General features: G+C 57.1%; 7 protein-coding genes across 7 annotated transcripts in view; 5 read left to right on the top strand and 2 right to left on the bottom strand.

The window, feature by feature from the left end:
* Nucleotides 1-3006: 3006 nt before the first annotated feature.
* VDAG_09446 (uncharacterized protein) lies at nt 3007-4132 on the top strand (the record flags this gene model as incomplete). Its single annotated transcript, XM_009658407.1, has 2 exons — nt 3007-3078; nt 3146-4132. 2 exons carry the CDS (start codon nt 3007-3009, stop codon nt 4130-4132), a joined length of 1059 nt encoding a protein of 352 aa, XP_009656702.1.
* An 862-nt stretch (nt 4133-4994) lies between these two features.
* On the bottom strand, nt 4995-5951 carry VDAG_09445 (uroporphyrinogen-III synthase; the record flags this gene model as incomplete). Its single annotated transcript, XM_009658406.1, has 1 exon — nt 4995-5951. The coding sequence occupies one exon, from the start codon at nt 5949-5951 to the stop codon at nt 4995-4997; it is 957 nt and encodes a 318-aa protein (XP_009656701.1).
* Nucleotides 5952-6396: 445 nt separating this feature from the next.
* VDAG_09444 (FAD-linked sulfhydryl oxidase ALR) lies at nt 6397-7078 on the top strand (the record flags this gene model as incomplete). Its single annotated transcript, XM_009658405.1, has 2 exons — nt 6397-6545; nt 6619-7078. 2 exons carry the CDS (start codon nt 6397-6399, stop codon nt 7076-7078), a joined length of 609 nt encoding a protein of 202 aa, XP_009656700.1.
* Nucleotides 7079-8067: 989 nt separating this feature from the next.
* VDAG_09443 (pyruvate decarboxylase) lies at nt 8068-10204 on the top strand. The gene is made up of 4 exons (XM_009658404.1): nt 8068-8335; nt 8390-9093; nt 9147-9676; nt 9734-10204. Exons 1-4 carry the CDS (start codon nt 8149-8151, stop codon nt 10035-10037), a joined length of 1725 nt encoding a protein of 574 aa, XP_009656699.1. The 5' UTR covers nt 8068-8148; the 3' UTR covers nt 10038-10204.
* Nucleotides 10205-10450: 246 nt separating this feature from the next.
* On the top strand, nt 10451-11904 carry VDAG_09442 (uncharacterized protein; the record flags this gene model as incomplete). The annotated part of the gene is made up of 5 exons (XM_009658403.1): nt 10451-10522; nt 10641-10805; nt 10930-11370; nt 11467-11607; nt 11701-11904. 5 exons carry the CDS (start codon nt 10451-10453, stop codon nt 11902-11904), a joined length of 1023 nt encoding a protein of 340 aa, XP_009656698.1.
* Nucleotides 11905-16058: 4154 nt separating this feature from the next.
* Nucleotides 16059-17501, top strand: VDAG_09441 (uncharacterized protein; the record flags this gene model as incomplete). The annotated part of the gene is made up of 1 exon (XM_009658402.1): nt 16059-17501. One exon carries the CDS (start codon nt 16059-16061, stop codon nt 17499-17501), a length of 1443 nt encoding a protein of 480 aa, XP_009656697.1.
* A 217-nt stretch (nt 17502-17718) lies between these two features.
* VDAG_09440 (uncharacterized protein) overlaps nt 17719-18419 on the bottom strand; it is a gene marked incomplete at both ends in the record, with an annotated part of 1978 nt that continues 1277 nt past the window's right edge. The window contains one exon of the mRNA XM_009658401.1: nt 17719-18346. Coding sequence (XP_009656696.1) covers nt 17719-18346 — 628 coding nt within the window. The remainder of the gene's footprint in view (nt 18347-18419) is intronic.

The raw sequence follows: 18419 nt of genomic DNA, 5'->3' as shown, positions 1-18419 counted from the left end.
TGCTCGTTGTTGTTGACGATGGTGAGGCTCCTACGGCGGGAGGAGTGCAGGAAGGTGCCCAGGTCAATGAGTTGTAAATGGAAAGTGCTCGTTTGGCGCACAGATGCCGGGATTGGACAGGTTCTGGGTCGAAATGGAACAAAGCAGATGCCGGTCGTAGGAAGGAAGCAACCTGGTCAGTCAATGACGTCGAACTGAGGGATTGGAAACGGGACCGGGAGGGCGTGGATCTCTGAAATTGCAAGCCGATAACCAAGATGAGAGCGGCCAAGCCAGAGCTCCTAGGGGGCTTGGGGGGGTGTTTGGTGGTGGTGCTAAAATGGCACTCAGCGTAAGGTCGACGAAAGTGGAACAGGTGTGGCGCAACGCCGGAGCTCGGCGGCCATGTGCTAAAAGGGAATCTAGACCAGGGGGGGGTGGCCTGGAGGATGAGAGAAACACCGGCCCAAGACAGCAGGAGCAACAATTGGAAAATAGCAGAGGCAGTTGGAAAGCAGAGTTCGTTGGCACAATGGATGGACAGTGGGGGAAAAGAGAGAGAGCAATTCAAGACGTGATTGATCTTGAGTGAGGCGAGTCGACTTCAGGCAAAGTGAGATGGTGCAAAACCTCAACAGCAGGGGAAATGAGGACAGGACCACCGGCCGCGCAAGGCAGAGTGGAAAAGTGAGATGGATGCTCCAAATAGGCCGGTGATGGTGCCGGTACTGCTGCTGGGTACTGATGCCGCCAGGTGGGGCCGAAGGAGGGAAGGGGGGGGCAGAGTCGCAATCGCAAGGTGAAAAGCGCATACAATCGAGATCGAGGAAACGGCCAGCGGGCGATGGCGAATTGGCATCAAGGCCCAGCCAACCGAGCTGTCCAGCGAGGAGAGGGGTGTGGGTGGTGTGGTTCGGCGCGGCGCTGTTTGACCGGCTTGTGGATAGAGGGAGACCCAATTCAAGATCAGGATTCCTGTCTCTCTGTTCCTTCCCCCCGTCCCTCCAAGACTTCAAGGTCCCGGTTCTAATCCCAGACCAAGACCTGGGCCCAGTGCCAGGATCGATGCCAAGTATAGCCTGCAGGTGCTGTTCGTGCTACGCGGGTTGAACGGCCCAAGGGTGGATGGGTGGCTGGAGGGCTTATGTTGAGTGTGAGCAGGAGTGGAGATGGAAAGCAGAGAGTTGACGCTGCATGCGTTTATCAGGTCTTGTCCCCTGCCAGTGTTGAGCCTGTGCCTTGATGTGTAGCTGTTGGTGTTGCTGCTCCGTGAAACACATGAAGCGCAAGCGTAGGGGGGCACAATTGATGTGATCGGAATTACATGATAGGGGGGAGAGCAGCATACTGAAGGTTGGAACCAGAAGTAGGTAGGCAACTCAATCGTTTCGACTTCTCATCAGACCATGTCGCTCGCTCCCTCGCGCTCTCGCGCGCTCTCCCCCTCCCGAATGGTCCGGACGTGCTATCTCCTCCGATCCCTACCTGTCTGGGTGCCTTCAATTGCTCAGTCAGGTAGGATGAGCCCCCCACCTCAGGGAGACGCACCTCGTAATGTTGACGCTAAGCTCGCTGTATCTGCATGTAGTGTATGCGGCTACTGCTTCACAATCGGAAAGGCACAGGCAAAAAAAATGGCATGGTTTGGGGGACGGGACATCTGCATCTGTGGCAGGTGACGATCAGTGCGTAACGACTGGCCATCGCTGCACCCAGCACACCCAAAGCGCCCAACGCACCTTCAGACCATGAGTAAGGTGCAGTAGCAGCACGCAGACTGAAGCCCGCAACCCCGACACAAGACATGTTTGGAGCTGCCAATACGAGCATCTTCAGGAACAGCGGCGCATGCAGATCCTGCTGGACTTGATTGTTTTTTTTCTCGCCCTTGCCACTTCTTCGTGAGGCTTTGACGGCCTTGAGAGTTGCTTCATCGTCATGCTCTGCCTTATGTGAACGTTCATGTCGTCGTCAGATTGTCAGCGGACATGGAGCGAACGGGCGATCGCAGGTGGCACAAGAAGCAGGAAGCCAGTTGGCAGTTTATTCAGCAGGTAGGCCATCAAGCCACGCATGTCCCGCCATCGATCCGTCGCACGCGGGGCGTAGCCGGGGCCGCTAACAACATATACAGCATCGAATTATTATCGCTGATGGACTAGTAAAGCTAATCAGAGGACATTTTGATGCGTTAGGTTTGGTGAGCTCCTCAATTCGCGAAGGGGCCAGCGCGTGGAGAGGTTAAAAACCTAGAGTCAAGACTTCTCTCTCTCTGTGCATTTTTGTAGGTTGCAGACTGTACATGTACATGTAGACTGCAGATATCCCTGTATTGACCTTAGTCGCTACGTGCTTCTCCTGTCGGACATCCCTTATAGCGCTAAGGTAGTCCACTATCAATCAGATAGGAATGCCTGGAAAGTGAATACGGTGCTCCTTAGATCTGTCCCCAGAGTCAGCAGATGGGCAGCTGGGCAGGTACCCATGTGCTCACAGACTCTCGGTTCGTTTAGAGCACAGTGCCTGCGGCTGTTCGTCAGTCACAGTCTGCCCTGCCAACCAGCACCCAGGTACCGAAATCCAGTTAAAGTGGTTTCTTCATTCCTTACCTCGACAACCATTTTGCGCCTCAAGACTCGACGCCCTCTCCAGCACGGCCACTCCTGATTCCCAAACCACCTACACTCATTCAGAATACAACCTCCCAACGAAGAACTCGATACAATTGACCAGCAAAACGATCGAAACCAGTCCTTTTTTTTTCCCCTTAGGGCCGCCAGCCTCTGCGACAGCTGTCCGATCACCTGTTCTTCTCCCCCGCTTACGTCCACCCAGTAGCCGCCGAGCCCCCTTCAGTTCAGCTCACGACTACCAATCCCATCATCAGCTCTCCCTATCCTTCTTCTGCACCGGAACACGCACCGCAGAACAGCCAGTCGCTCGAACTCCTTGACAATTTTCTTCATTTCTTTCTACAAGTCATACGACCCCGCCTCGCGCGCACTCAACCTGGTCGAACGGCAGATCATGTCGTCGCCCTGGAAACAGCAACCCGAAGTGGTGGTGGATAAGGTGCTCAAGCGGGCTGAAGTCAGCAAAGTAAGTCCAGACTTCATGCCATCGTACGCCATGCCATGTCAACCTAACCCCTCTCTCTCTTCGACAGATCGCACGGAAACTACAAAATCGTCTGGCCTTGGCACAGTTCAAAACCAAGCATGGCTGGGAAGACCTCGCTTTCGAGACGATCGAGCCCAAGGTGGAAGAGGAGATGCGCCGCAAGAGGATGTGCGAGGGCGATGTCCTATCCGACTCTTCTTCCAGCGCCTCCGACCTGCCCTACCCATCGCGGGCGTTGATGAGCTCGCCTCTCAAAGCCCCTCTCTTTTCCGATGCCATCGGGTCCAGCAACGGCAGCACCACTCGCCGCAAGAGGACCTTCAACGCCACTTTCGACTACGCACCTTCTAGTCCAAGCAAGCGCCTGCGGTCCTCCCCGACACCGAGCAAGTCTTTCCATGGACACCATGGTTGGAAGGGTAACCACCAACTGGCCCAGTCGTCGCCCCTCAAGCCAAGGCGACAGCAACACTTTACCACATCTGCCGGTCCAAACGTCTCCCTTTATCAAAGCACACGTAACTTCACATTTGACCTGACGTCTCCCAACCTAACGACGTCAGATGACGAGGATGATCTGCCGCTTCACTCCTTCCGGGCCCACGATATCCATTCATCGCCGCCGAGCACACCGCCCATGCGCAACCGAGGACTGCCTGGTCGTTCCATGCGTGAGCGGGGGTCCCCAGGGGCCAACGGCAAGAATGGACAAGAAGGCGCAGACTTGCTCCTCTATCTGGCAGCTTCCCCTTCGCCAGCGATGCCGTCCACCAAGACGAGAATGGACCCGCCTTCAACCCCGCCATCCAAATTCAACCGTGACATGGGCTTGCCATCTTCACACATGACGACGCCAGGCGGCGGCAACCTGTTCCCCAGCACGCCGAGCCAAAACTTCGACTTTGCCGACTTTGTCAACATCACACCCAGTCCTGCTCAGAAGCATTGGAAGACGCCGGTCAGCCTGGCCACGGCGAAGACTCCATTGAGTTCAGCCAGACGGCGTCTAACCTTTGACGACCCTTTGCTTTGATTTCAGAATTACTCTGATCTGAATTGGACCAGCCTTTTTTTATTATGTACATGATACCTCGACAGTCCGCCCGGCACATGCGGAACACTGAGGCTCTGCGAGCCTGCGTTACTTGATTTTATTTATCCTCTACGGGAGGGTTGCGGTCCATTTTTGCTGTGTAAGGATACGTTCGACACGACTTCTCTTTGTTCACTGGAAGCCCGCAGGGATGGCGGTCTTCTCGGTCAGCGCCACGGATGGATGGGAAGGCTAGGGATGGAAGGAACTGCAGAAGCGTGGACGGCACGACGGGACATTGGGAATCTTCTTTTGCGGCACAGGCTAAGCGAGGTCGCCTGTATGCAAGCCCAATTGCACAATGACGTGGTGCAAAGCATGCGGCATGCTCAGTTTGATGAGCCTGCACATGTGAACCAACCAGCCCCGAAAGGGTGGAGAGCGACGCGTGACTGCGAATTACCGACGCGCCTTCGCGTGTCACTCGCGTAGCACGCGCATTGTCGCGCTACGCAGACGCGTTTTCTTAAATGAGTCTATAGCCAATCAAGATGGATGGAATTACTTTAACCACGTCCCATTTCTCTGCCACGCACGGTGTCGGGTGCTCCAGGATTACCAACAGACCGTTCAATTGAAGGAGTGATTCGACGCTCGTCAGTTTAGCAATGCAATACCCAAATGTGAGCACTTTGAGAGTCAAGTCACGAGGCATCGGTCAATTGCTCGTGCGCATGAAGGCGTCCCCATTCAAGGCTGTCGTACATGCCGGGTTCGATCATTGGAATGCATTAGAGTTGCCTAATTCCCTTTTCATTCAAGAAGAGGGCGGGACGGACAAGTGTCCCCGCCATGGTTGCTACTACTTCGACCCGGAATGGCTCGTCGTAAAGTCGACAATAGCCCGCCGCACGCCTTCCGGGGACGGCGTCGCAGCGCACACGTCGGGCTCAAAGCCAAAGGTCCGCCGCAGGTAGTCCCTCGTCGTGGGCCCTATGGTCGCGACATAGGTCCTGCCGTCCCTGGCCTCGGCGGGGCGCGCCCTGCCCGAGGCGTCGTCGAGGAGACCCAGGCCGCGCAGCAGGCTGTCGCAGCCCGTGGGCGAGAAGACGACGACCCAGCGCGCGGGGCGCGATGCCGTCTCGTCGAGGAGGCGCGCGAGGTGGTCGGGGAACGTGGGCATGACGCCCGTGCCGTAGACGGTCACCTCGGTCACGGGGATGCGGCGGTCCGGCGGCAGGGCTGGGTCGGTGAGGGTGCGCGGGATGATGTCCCTGCGCTGCTCGCCGACGAGGAACAGGAGCGGCGGTTTCGGCACGCGCGCGGGGTAGCGGCGCATGGCGTAGTCGTCGAGGATGAAGGCGGCGAGGGCGTCGCCGTTGCCGGTGTGGGAGCCGTGGATGGCCAGCGGCGGCGTCTGGGGCACGGCGCCCAGCGCACGCGTCGTCGCGGGGCCGACGCTGTAGACGGGGACCGACTGGAGATGTGGCCAGGCGGCGTCGTCGTCTGCACCTGAGCTCTTGCCCTGTTCGACGAGGCCGATGAAGGCTTCGACGGCGCGTTGGGACGTGAAGATGAGGCCGCCGTAGGACGCGCCCTCGTCTGAGCGAATGCCTCGGTTTTGAAGGAGGGTCCGCACCTCATCCAGGCCTTCTTGGATGAGGGTGTGCTGCAGCACGGGGACGAAAGTGGGCTCGAAGGACCAGCCGTCCTCGTTGGTTGACCCGAGCAGATCTTCGTACGAATCTCCTGGAGACGATCTCGTCTTGAGCAACAGTATCGGTACCGCGCCGTCGACACTCGGTTGTGATGCGGTCATGTTGGCGGGGTATACCTGTTCGACTGGGACTTGCTGACGACGCGCAATGTACAGAGCGAACCAAATCTCTAGTTCTGTCTATTGCAACAATGCAATGTGCGGCGGTCCAGCTGCGAGCCTTCTATCAAAGTTTCTGCCATCATTCGAAGCTGTCCAGATGCCGGGTCCACCGCTCGCCGTTCACGGCAGATCCCCCACTCGCCGAATGCTGCACCTTGTTACGTGCCTAGATCCTGGAGCTCTGGATTCTTATCGATAAGGACCGCCGTGGAACTGGCGACGATGTTCTGGACAGGACAAGCACCCGGCGACGAATTTTAGCAGCTTACAAATTTTAGAAGAATCTTGCTCAGACTGCCAGCACGCTCCTTATTCCCTTTGATACATACACTGCGAAACCATCTTACGCTTGGAACCCATTCGATCTGCCACGGACATCTCCAGCATGGCTCAGCCGGGACGGGACGACAACACCAGTGGCGTGACGCTCACGGACACGAATCCAGCTGCCGCACCCGGCGCAACGGCTGCCGGAGCCGACGAGGCCAAGGCGAAATATCCCAAAGGAATCGTTCTTGGCCCGGACGGGAAGCCGTTCGTGCCCCCAACACGCCCCATGCGCGACACTTTCTGTCTCGTCGCTGCAAGCAGACTCGCTAACATGTAGACTGATCAGCTGCCGAACATGCACATCTTCCACCTTCTGGGCGTCGATGGGCAAGACACCCAAGACGAAAGGATCTACGGCGACGGCGACGGCGCCATCAGCGACGAATGGGCTTCCGGCCGACTGCCCCCCGGATGTAGAACGCCTCGGGAACAGCACGTGGACGCTCCTGCACAGCATCGCCGCCACGTATCCCGAGAACCCAAGTCCGGCGCAGAAGGACGACCTGCGCGGCTTCATGCGGACCTTCAGCAGGCTGTATCCGTGCTGGGTGTGCGCCGAAGACTTCCAGAGCTACATCAAGAAGGACGAGGTGCGCGTCGAGGGCAGGCAGGAGTTTGGCAATTGGCTTTGCATGGCACACAATGAGGTGAACCGCAAGCTTGGCAAGAAGGAGTTCGACTGTTCGCGTTGGGAGGAGAGATGGAGGACTGGGTGGAAAGACGGGCGATGCGACTGAGGTCAGAAGCACAATGATGAAGTAAATCATGGTGTTGGGAAGCGTCTCGGTCTGACATACACACCGCTCCCGCTTGTAGAATAATGTACATAGAACGTAGATGAGCACGACAATACTCCTCCGATCTGATACGGCTTTGACGCGGGAAAGCATCCGACAAGGCGAGAAAGTACGGCCACGGGGGCAAAGGAAAACAATAAAAAGGCCACAATGGACAATGGCCACATAGAACGAAGGCCGGGCCAGGTTCGAAATAAGTCCGAGATGGCCGGGCCGTAGCGATGGCGATGGCGATGGCGCTTGTCAATGGCTACGGGCCATGCATGGCGTTGAGTCGAGGCAGGCAGAGTCAGGACGCTGGCAGGTGCATGTGGGCGGATCCTGGAAACGACACCGGCAGCAGCAGCCGGACGGCCCCACTTCCAACCATGACTTCCGTATGCATGTCGTGGGCTGAGCTTTTGGCAGGAGCTCAGGTAATTAGGTGCCTGCCCGCATCTGGAGCTTCGGACGTGGATGCCCTTGTGTGGCGTGGTGTTGGGTCGATTACATCACTACCACGATAGGACCCCTCTTTCGTTCTGTGAAGCAGACATGGCTGCACCCGCTTGTCCCACCACCGATGCTGGAGCTTGCCAGGCTTGCAGCATGACTGGTGGTCTAGCGCTACCAGACAATAACGCGAATCGGTGTGTGTCTTACGAGCAGTTCCCTGTCCAGAGCAATTTTCGAGTGATGCGGGAAGGACCGAATCTATCATGTTGTCCTGGACTTGCTGGAGCAGAGACAGCTCCAGACGTGGCGTGATCCGGCGTCAACACCACCATCAGACTTTACCAGTCCTACCGTCATCCATTGGACCGGCCTAGCTATCTCCTACCTAGCTACCGACCATTCGTCAGCTTTCTGCATTCTCTTTAGTGTCCTTATAAAATCCACATGTCCTAGACATCCTCAAGTTTCCTACCTCTGCCCTACTTGGTTCGCACATCGTCAAACACCCAGCTACACTACCTGTTCCGCGCCATACATCAGATCAGAACCTTCCTGTGCCTCACCCCGAACCAGCCATGGCCAGTATTCGCGAACAAGGGCTCGAGGAGCCCATTGAGGTGGCTACCTACTTGTACAAGAGACTCTACGAGATTGGCGTCCGCTCACTTCACGGACTGCCCGGCGACTACAACCTCGTCGCACTGGACTACCTTCCCAAGGCCGGCGTAAAATGGGTGGGCAGCGTCAATGAGCTCAACGCGGGTGAGTTCATGACGGAAAGCTTCGTTTAACAGCTCGATTGACGGAATTCCCTAGGGTATGCTGCAGATGGCTATGCCCGTGTCAAGGGCGTCTCGGCCATCATGACCACCTTTGGCGTAGGTGAGCTATCGGCCATCAACGCCCTCGCCGGCGCCTATTCGGAACACATTCCCGTCGTTCACATTGTCGGCTGCCCCTCCACCGTGTCACAGCGAAACGGTATGCTATTGCACCACACTCTTGGCAATGGCGATTTCAATGTCTTCGCCAACATGAGCTCCCAGATCTCCTGCAACATGGCCAAGCTCAACAACCCTGCCGAGATTGCAACCCAGATTGATCATGCTCTTCAGCAGTGCTACATTCAGAGCAGGCCCGTCTACATCATGTTGCCTACCGACATGGTGGAAAAGAAGATCGAGGGCGCCCGACTCAAGACACCCATTGATCTTGAGGAGGCACCCAACGACCCAGAAAAGGAGGACTACGTCGTCGATGTCGTCTTGAAGTACCTTCACGCTGCCAAGAAGCCGGTCATGCTCGTTGACGCCTGTGCTATTCGTCACAGAGTGCTAGACGAGACCCACGCGTTGTTGGAGAAGTCTGGTATCCCCGTTTTTGTGACGCCCATGGGAAAGAGTGCCATTAACGAGACACACTCCAACTACGGTGGTGTTTATGCCGGCGAGGCCTCGCGACCCGAAGTCAAGGAGAAGATAGAGTCGGCGGACTTGATCTTGTCCATCGGTACTCTCAAGGTGAGCTGCAGGATCTCCCACGTAGGAACTGATTTTGGCTAATCAATTCACAGAGCGACTTCAACACAGCCGGCTTCTCGTACCGGACCTCTCAGCTCAACACCATTGACTTCCACAGCACACACACCGTGGTACGATACTCGGAATATCCTGGCGTCAAGATGCGGGGCGTGCTCCGTAAGGTGACGGAGAAGCTTGACCTCAGCAAACTGTCGGTCATCCCGTCGCCAGATGCCCCTGTCGCCTTGCCGACAAAGGAGGAGGACTCGTCACAGACAATTACTCAGGCGTGGCTGTGGCCCAGAGTAGGCCACTTCCTACGCAAGAATGACATTGTAGTGACGGAGACTGGCACTGCCAATTTCGGCATCTGGGACACAGCCTTCCCAAGTGGTGTCACGGCTCTGAGCCAGGTTCTCTGGGGCAGCATCGGATGGTCTGTCGGCGCTTGCCAGGGCGCTGCTCTGGCTTCCAAGGACGCCCAGACTGACAGGCGGACTATCCTGTTCGTGGGCGATGGATCATTCCAGCTCACCGCCCAAGAGGTCACCACCATGATCCGCCATCAACTCAGAGTGACAATGTGAGTTCCACTCTCTACCCAACCTATCTAGTTTATATGGCTAACGAGCACTCACAGCTTTGTCATTTGCAACGACGGCTACACGATCGAGCGTTTCATCCACGGCATGGACGCCGGGTACAATGATGTTGTTCAGTGGAAGTACCAGGACACAGTCACGGTGTTCGGCGGCACCGACAAGACGGCCAAGAAATTCCAGGTTCGCACCAAGGAGGAGCTCGACAAGCTCTTCAAGGACGAGAGCTTCAACAATGCCAAGGAGGTGCAGTTTGTCGAGCTCTACATGGAGAAGAAGGATGCGCCGAGGGCACTCGTCATGACGGCAGAGGCCAGCGCCAAGACGAATGCGAAGGACAGCTAGTGTATTCATGATGTTTTCACGGGGAGATTGTTGCAAGACCTGAGGTCGGAGGAGAGGAGAATAATGCGTTGTAAGGACTGAACAGAAATTACCAAAATAAACCACTAATATTACCCTCGATATTCTCTTGAGCAACGTGGGACATGTCCAGTCAACGGCGAAGCAAGTCATCGGAGGCTCTGTGATGCATGCGGTAATGATGGTCTGTGTGTACGAGGTGGGGCCCCTGACGACACAGCTGGCTGGTGAGTATGTGGGTACGTACTTTTCAATCGCTGAAGCTTCACCTGGAAGCGTATGAAAACCTAGCTCAACGCGACCCATCATCCTATCACCAAGAACTCACGCCGTCTCGAAGCAACAATTCACCGTCACTCCAAGAATATCAAAGGTTCATTCTCACGAAAGCGACAATGTCGGATGCTCCCAAGAGGAAACAGGGCGGCCAAGGCGGCGGTGGGGATCGGCCCTTGAAGAAGAGCAAGGTAGGTCCTCGCTTTCTGACAAGTCGCTGGCTGAACAAGTCGCTGGTTTTCCAGTCGGAGCACCCTTTTTTTTTTTCTTTGTAGACACTGGTTTGGAACGCAGCACTGACGGCGACAGGGCGGCAACGCGGGGGCCTGGCAGACGACGGCGCACAAATTGAACCTGGCCAAGCTGAGCGAGAAGGATGCGCATCTCGAGGCCGGAGGGCAGGGTATCTGGGTGACGTTTGTCCGGGGCATGGACCGCAAGGCGATTGTCGAGTTTGAGAAGCTCTGCAACGAGGTTGGTTTTTTTTCCCCCCTTTCTTATTGCTGCGGGACAGTTCTGGTGATGGATGCCCTTCGCCTTGCTGCCGTCCCGCCCCTTTGCACCCCTGGGCTGCCGTGTGTGCTGACGTGTCGTGCAGCTCGGCGAGACGATGTACGGGATCGCCCCTCCTGCGGACGAGGCGGCGGTGCCCGGGGAAGACGACGAGGACGACATTGAGGCGTCGATCCGCAAAGAGATGGAGGGTTTCAAGTCGAAGGAGCCGAAGCCCAAGGGGGCGTTCGCCATTGTGCGTGCCGACATTGAGTGCGTCTTCTTCCTCAAGACGCGGGAGCCCGTCGACCCTGTCGCGCTGTGTCGGCGCATGTGCACGGATGCCAAGGGGTGCGCCAACGTCATGGAGAGGAAGACGAGGTACATCAACCGCCTGACACCCGTGGCCGTGACGGGAAAGGTGGCCAGCGGCGTGGACAAGGTGGCCAGGCAGGCGCTCGCGCCGTGGTTCCAGGGCGTCAAGGCGGAGGATGGGAGCGAGGATGCGCAGAAGGGCGCTGCTGGCGAGGGTCAGGCGCCTTACACGGTATGTCAAGCGAGGTCTGGCTCGGAAGAAGCCCAGGTTTTCCCACGTGAACTATTTGAACGAGGAGCGTATGCTAAAGAAGGTGGTGTGTGACAGTATGCGATCCGGCCCTCGATCCGTGCCAACAGCGACATCAAGCGCAACGAGGTCATTGATCAGGTGGCGGGCTTGATTGGCAAGCAGCACAAGGTCAACCTGGATAATCCAGACAAGGTCATCCTTATTGATGTTTACAAGGTACAGTTCGCGCGTGACCATCCTTTTCGCACCGTCCCCCATGGTCTGCCGTCTCGTGGATATGACAGCTGACGTTGAGGGCGACCCCATCAGAACTTCTGCGGCATGAGCGTCGTCGATGGAAAGGAGTGGGAGGAGCTCAAGCGCTACAACATCAACGAGCTCCACAAGGCAGTAGCGAAGCCCAAGGGAGGCAACAAGGCGGCTGAGGCTGATGCTGTGGCTGCGTCTTCAGACACGCCGGCGCCCGCGGTTGTAAATGAGACGCACGACGAGGAGGCGAAAGCGAGCTTGTGATTGACGGATGGGCTAGGCCTTTGAGAGTGCGCGAGCCAGTGCAAGCCTTCGCGTCGGTCAGCTCTGATCCTCGGGGGTGGGCGAGACCGCTCCACGGCCAGGATGCAGGTCGGGCGTCCGCCAGCAATGGGTAACGTGCGCCGTCAGCGCGCAGCTGGAGGAGCTGGAGGAGTTAGACGAGTTGGAGTTGGATGATGGTTCAAGCCGGAATGCCAGCCCTTGCGTCTAGACAGATGCCAATTGAGGCTCCCGGTGTGGGAGATGGATGGTATGCGGGTGGTCGGCCTGTCATCAGCGGCGGTAACGTGGCGGGCGACATATCGAGCATCAGCATCAGTCATCATTCCCTCGAGGCACAGGCCAGCTACACCATTTTGCTCCTTGGGGCGTCATATTTGGTACCTTAGCCTCTCCCGGTGGTCTCAACCTGATCCCCCACTCAACGAGATTTGTCGGCTTTAGATGCTGGTCCCCCGTCCGGCTCCGAGATGGGCCTTGGATTTTCGCAGCGGGGATTCCAAAGGGCAACGAGGGCCAAACCTAATGTAATGACAGCTTCTGCCTCTACCTCTGCCCTCTCTGACTTCTGCTTGCGACAGTGGTGGTGGCCCTGGTCTCGGTTGCCGTGCACCCTTGGTCGATCAGGCTAAAATGACGCTCGCTCCGGGCGGCCACGCTAAGCCCTATTGCGACAATTTTGACGAGCAGAGGGTCTGAGGAGGGTCTGAGGAGGGTCGGAGAGAGGACCCTCTCGGCACGGTTCCTTCCAGACGTTCTAGCGAAGTTCCAAAGTGCATGGCAGAGACATTTACATGTATCTACCTGAGTGTCATGCCACCTCTTTGCCTCGTTGCCTTGTTGCCGCGTCTGCGTGCGAGTGTGACTTATCTCCCCTTGAGACACGAGGAGACGTCGTTGGAGCTGGAGGCTCAACTCCAAGTCGAGGCGGGCGGCACATCTGTCGAGCGAGCTTCAAGGTGAACATGTTCGTTTCTCAAGAAGGGGAAAGACCTACAGCATGGCCGCTTTGGGATTCGGGTCTCGTAGGATTAGGACAAGGACACTGGTCGAGATGTCATGCCTACCTAAGGTAGGTACCTACCTAAGGAGGTACTAAGGTAGGTAGTTGATATGGCTGCTTTCGGCGGTCATGTCCTTCCTTCGACGGTACCTAACTTCTGGTAGTAGGTAGGCAGTGAGGAAAGAGGTACTGACGTGGAGAAGAAGCACCGACGTAGGACCGAACACTACGTTGCTCCTGCCTACATTCACCCCCATTGAGAAGCTTACTCGGTACCTGTGGAAGTTGGGGGGCTGGTCCTTTGGTCATTCATTTTCTTTTCCACAGGAAGCGACATCTCTCACATGAAGCGTCAAAGTGCTGGTTCGCTCTCCCCTCATCCACCCCCCACCCTTTCCTCACCCCCCAAGCCCCCCAGTCTTTAGAGTGCATCGTGCAAAGGCACAAGGTGAGCCAATCGATCCAGAGGCAGGACCCTCCACGACGGGGAAGGAGGCTTTGGCTCGCTTGCTGTCGACCAATCACCAAATCTCCGGCTCGCTTCCCCATGCTCCTGGGCCCTTCGATCCCCAATTTTCCATCCAGAGCATCAGCCAATGGGCACGTCCACTGTCATCTCTAGCCAGGTACGTTTTCTCAACCCCAACTCTTGATTTGCGTCTCGTTCCCTTCAGCTCAACCTCATGAGTTCCCAGCTCCCCCAGCTCCCCCAGCTACAAGGTGCCCCCCTCCGCCATCCGGCTTTGGATTGGACCCAAAAACCCCCAGTGGCCAGACTGTGTGGAAAAGAAGAAGCAATACACACACCCAAAAAAAAAAAAAAAAAATCTCGACCAATGCCAGAGCTTGGTTGACCGGACCTTGAACCGAACGAGTTGACACAAAGCTGTCAAGACTGTCTATCCAATCTCATCGCATGCCTACTTTTCCCTCCCTCTTTACTCCTCGGGCGAAAATGGATGAAGATCGCTTCGGATTGGTCGGTGAAAACAAACAGTCGGGACGGATCTTTTCTCTGCGCTGTCATGCTGCAAGTCGCATTGGATGCATACGCAGCTTCGCATGAGCATGGTCGGCATCCCATGTCAGAGACCCTCAAACGCTCATGTCCGAACCAGGTCCCTTGCTCTTTCTCTCTCTCTCTCTCTCTCTCTCTCTCTCTCTCTCTCTCTCTCTCTCTCTCTCTCTCACCCCCCTTCTCGCTCTCGCTCACCATGACGAGGCCCTGGCCCTATTCGCATTCGTACAATCTCTATCCACGTACGCACGCGCGCCCGCACCCTTCCGGGCTATGTCTGCCGGAGACGACTGCAGGATATCTCCAGGGGTGGGAAGCCATCTTTCGGAACTACGAACGGAACTACGAAGGGTAGGTCGAGGAGGAAACGCCCTCACCAGGGACCTGGCCTTGCCACTTTCTACCCCGTCTCCCCCCTTCTTTCCAACCCCCGGGACGGGTCGGGGCAGAAGCGATTTTCGGCTTACGCAGCGGCGTGGCTTTGGCAAGTATCGATCTTGTTTCTCCCTTGTTCATACATAATTCCCATCATGCCCAGTGAGGTGAGTGCCTGGGCCTCTAGCGGGCATCTGACCTACTCGTCTCACATGCCCACTTTCTCTCTAGCGCAGCCCTCCGGCTTGGGTCCTGGATGTGGGTTGACGCTTGTGCTCGTGCTCTTGGTCGTGGTCGTGGTCGTCCTCGTGCTGGTTGGTACCTAGCTTGTGTATCATTAGCTACCTTACCTAGGTATGCAACGACCATGACAGCCCCAACGGGCCACCCGCCCGGTCACTTGGGTCCACGTCCACCTAATCGTCCCAAACTGCTTCTTACGGTGTAGGCACTGGCGTTTTCGGGCGTCCCATTAAGCGAACAGGAACCGTACTACTATGCACCCGAGACGCCCAGTGGATCACTGGATCGCTGGATCGCCAGGCGCGTTGCTTGTCTTGTCGACATGGCTGTCACTCTCACTCTCTCACTCACTCTCTCTCTCTCTCTCTCTCTCCCTCTCTCCCTCATCCACTCTCTCGTTGCCAACCAAGCGCAAGCTTTGAGGCTTCGAGGCTCGCTTGCTCGTCTATTCGCTTGCTCAAGGCTGCGCAGCGAGCAAGCCTCTCGCTTCACCACCACTCCTTTCAGCCCTCTGCCATGTCTCGCCTCGTCTCCTATCACCGCTTCTGCCTTTGATCGCCAAAACTACCAGGCCGCCACAACGCACAAAGTTGGCCATAAGCCCCCCCATCCCTTTTGCTCGGCTCGCCTGTTCGTCTTGTCGACAAATAGCGTCGTTCCGTTAACCGGATCCTCCTACTCCTACTCCTGCTACTCTTCCTGCAACGTCCTGCAACTCGCTTTCATGCCCACTCCCTCCCACCCCCTGGTCCATCACCCTGTCCCACCCCTGGTCCTGTCATCAACGCCAATCCCGCAGTTGTACCTCTTGGGTACTGATCCTATCCTTCGCTCGGCTCTTACCATCCCGGACTTGAACAGCGGAACCCGCTCGACGCAACCTGCTTGCCTGCAACCTGGCTGCACTGACTGCGTCGGACTCTGTCCATTCGCTTGCGGCTCATTACACTGATAGCCAGCGTCTCTCTTTCGCCTCATGCCTGCACTGGTAGTGGCCTCCTTGCTTGTCTGTTGCAGACACACTACGACAAGGAGCCGACAGGCAAACTCTCCCCCTTTCTTCTCATTCCACATATTATAATACACATCCTCATATCATCTATATCTTGGCAACCTTCCATCTCAGCCGACTCTCCTTCAACTTCACTCGCATCTTGCATCAGGAACTAAGAGTCTTGCCTTGCCCATATTCGTACACTAATCAGATACATCGTTTACCCACATCTGGTGTGTACGACTCTGCTCGACAGCCTCCAACTACAGCCACAGTTACAACAACTCCGACTGGGCCCCTTGCGACCCAGTACACGCCTCGCAAGACGTTTCGCAGATCTGCAATCTGCCGTCCAGCTCGCGGAAAAAGGGCTGTTCGAGAACGGCGGACGCTCTCTCCCACACCTAGTCTTTCTCTCTGTGCAACACGGAGGAGAGAACCCTCAGGGCCATCATACGAAGACCACAGAACGCCCCATGTGCGTAACACTGCCCACCAGGTCCATGCAGGCTGTTATAAGCCGTGCCGTCCCCGACGTCACCGTCCAACATGTCCAGCCCGTGTCGTCTCTACGCTCACAGAGGCTCTACGACGTTGAATGTACGAACGGCACGAACCTCGCCATAGCCCTCCCCGCCATGCCCATGGCCAGACTGCTGCGTTCTGAGCAAGGATCCATTAGCTCCGAAGCTGCCGTTCTCAAGTGGCTAGCCGGGCTCCATGTCAAGAAGCCTCTTCTCCAAGAGAGGACACCTGAGCCAGAAGAGACCCGTGTTGTTCTGTCTCGTGACGGTAAACATGTCCGAAGCCCGAGCAATAGTTCCTCAGACGACCACTCCACCAGTACGCGCCTAGCAAATTTTCTGCCGCAGCTCCTCCTACACTCGGCCGGCTCGAACGAACACAGGATCGAGTACAACGTCACAAGACCCACGCAAGGCAAGCCGATAGCAGACCTGAGCCCGCCCCTGAACCCATCAGAACGCAAGCTTGTCGACCTACAGACGGGACGCTTCTGCCGGAGGGTGTCGGAGCTCGTGTCGCCCACGGGACGCTTCGGTCCTGCCTTTGCCGTCCTGCCGACACTCACACCTTCGCACTCCGGAGCCTCGACGCCCTCGGCCAGGCGAGACGCCAACGCCCGCATGATCCAGTCCAAGGGCGTCGAGACGTGGGCTACGGCTTTCCACTCGATGCTCGAGGCTGTGCTACGGGACGGAGAGGACATGGCTGTTATGCTCGCCTATGCCAACGTTCGACGACAGTACAGGCGGCTGGCTCACGTTCTTGAGGGGGTTACGTGCTCGAGGCTAGTTGCCGTTGATGCCGGAGACAACATGAACACACTTGTGTTGCGCAAGGCGAGGCACGGAACTCCAGCAACAGACGATGACGACGACGATAGCGAAGACGAGGAAGACCGAAAGACGGAGACTGGATCTTCACAAGCTGGAGAGGACGACGAGCAGACAGAAGAAGAGGAAGACAAGACGGCGCTTGAGGCGCCACACGATATCACAATGACCGGCATGAAGGACTGGAGCCACTTCATCTTTGGCGACCCCCTATTCGCGACCGTCTTCAGCCGAGACGCGACCGACGAGTTCCTCAGGGGCTTCAACGACGCGGCCGCCGGGCACGAAGCAGATGGCGAAGGCAACGAACCGCAGAGCAAGTTCGATTCTGTCCTCATCGAGGACAAGGCCAACGCCCACGTCAGGCTGCTATTGTACGACTGTTACCACAACATCACCCAGGTGGTCAGGGAGTTCTACCGCCCGCGCAAAGACAGCAGCCGGCACGAGCTCGCGGCGAGGAAGAGGCTCAACGATATACTGACCAGGCTTGAGGCGATTGGTGAGCCAAAACCCACGCTGCGGAGGAAACGCAGCGGTGAGATGAGCCCTGCTAAGAGGGCGAAGAGCGAGGGGCCGGAGGATGCGTGATGTGCAGTGCAGCCGAGCGATAGCATGACGAGCCTTGACATTTTACCCCTATTCTGATGACCTGCCCCCCCGCGAGAGATGAATGCTCGATCAAGAAAAAGGGGGCGCGGATAGTTATTCTTCAAACGAATGAAAGGACTCATAGAGTAAGCGATAGGATGAGATGCAGAGTAATCTAGGTAGCATGACGAAAATTATGATCAGATTACTCCTATTCTCACTTTTCTGCCTTGTTCGCACCGGCAGCATGACCATCATCATCATCGTCCCCAAAGTCTTCGTCGCGCGGCAGCTGCATGCCCATCATGGCCAGCATGTTGCCCGCAGGCCCGGCCATGCCGGCCTGCCCCTTGAAACTCTCCAGCAGGTTCTTGGCGAGGTTGTAGTCAATGTCCATCTCCCCGTCCGTGCTCTCGTCCTCGTCGCTCCCGGGCGCCTCCGCCTCCGCCTCTTTTTTCCCCTTTCCCTTTAGCGCCGCCAGTTTCGTGTCGGGGGTGGGGTCCAGCTTGAGCGCCCCGTGTTCGTTCAGTTCCGCCTCAAACTGCGCTGCCAGGTCTCTGATGCCCTGGTCGTCCTGGTCGCTCGTTGCCTTTTCGCGTGACGTGGTGCTGCTGCTGGGGGCTCCAGCCGGCGGGCCCTCGGCTTCCGTCGTCGTCGACGGCAGGCCCATCATCTCCCTCATCATGCGGGCAAACGCCTCCTCGTCAAAGCTCACCGCCTTGTCCTCGTCCTCGCTGTCGTCGTCCCACGAGCCCAGGCTGTCCGTGTCGTTGTCGCGGTCCATCTCGTCGTCGTCGTCGTCTCCGGGCGCGGTCGACGCCCGCAGCGTCGTCGTTGAGGAACGACTCGAACCGCGACACGAGTTTCCGCAGGTCCGCTTTGGCGGTGGCATCGCCAAAGCCCGACTTGGCGGCGCCG

This window comes from Verticillium dahliae, genomic scaffold (genome assembly GCF_000150675.1).
Source record: "Verticillium dahliae VdLs.17 supercont1.26 genomic scaffold, whole genome shotgun sequence".
Taxonomy (NCBI): domain Eukaryota; kingdom Fungi; phylum Ascomycota; class Sordariomycetes; order Glomerellales; family Plectosphaerellaceae; genus Verticillium; species Verticillium dahliae.
The sequence above is the reverse complement of the archived record's forward strand: the minus strand, read 5'-3'. Positions and strand labels throughout refer to the sequence as shown.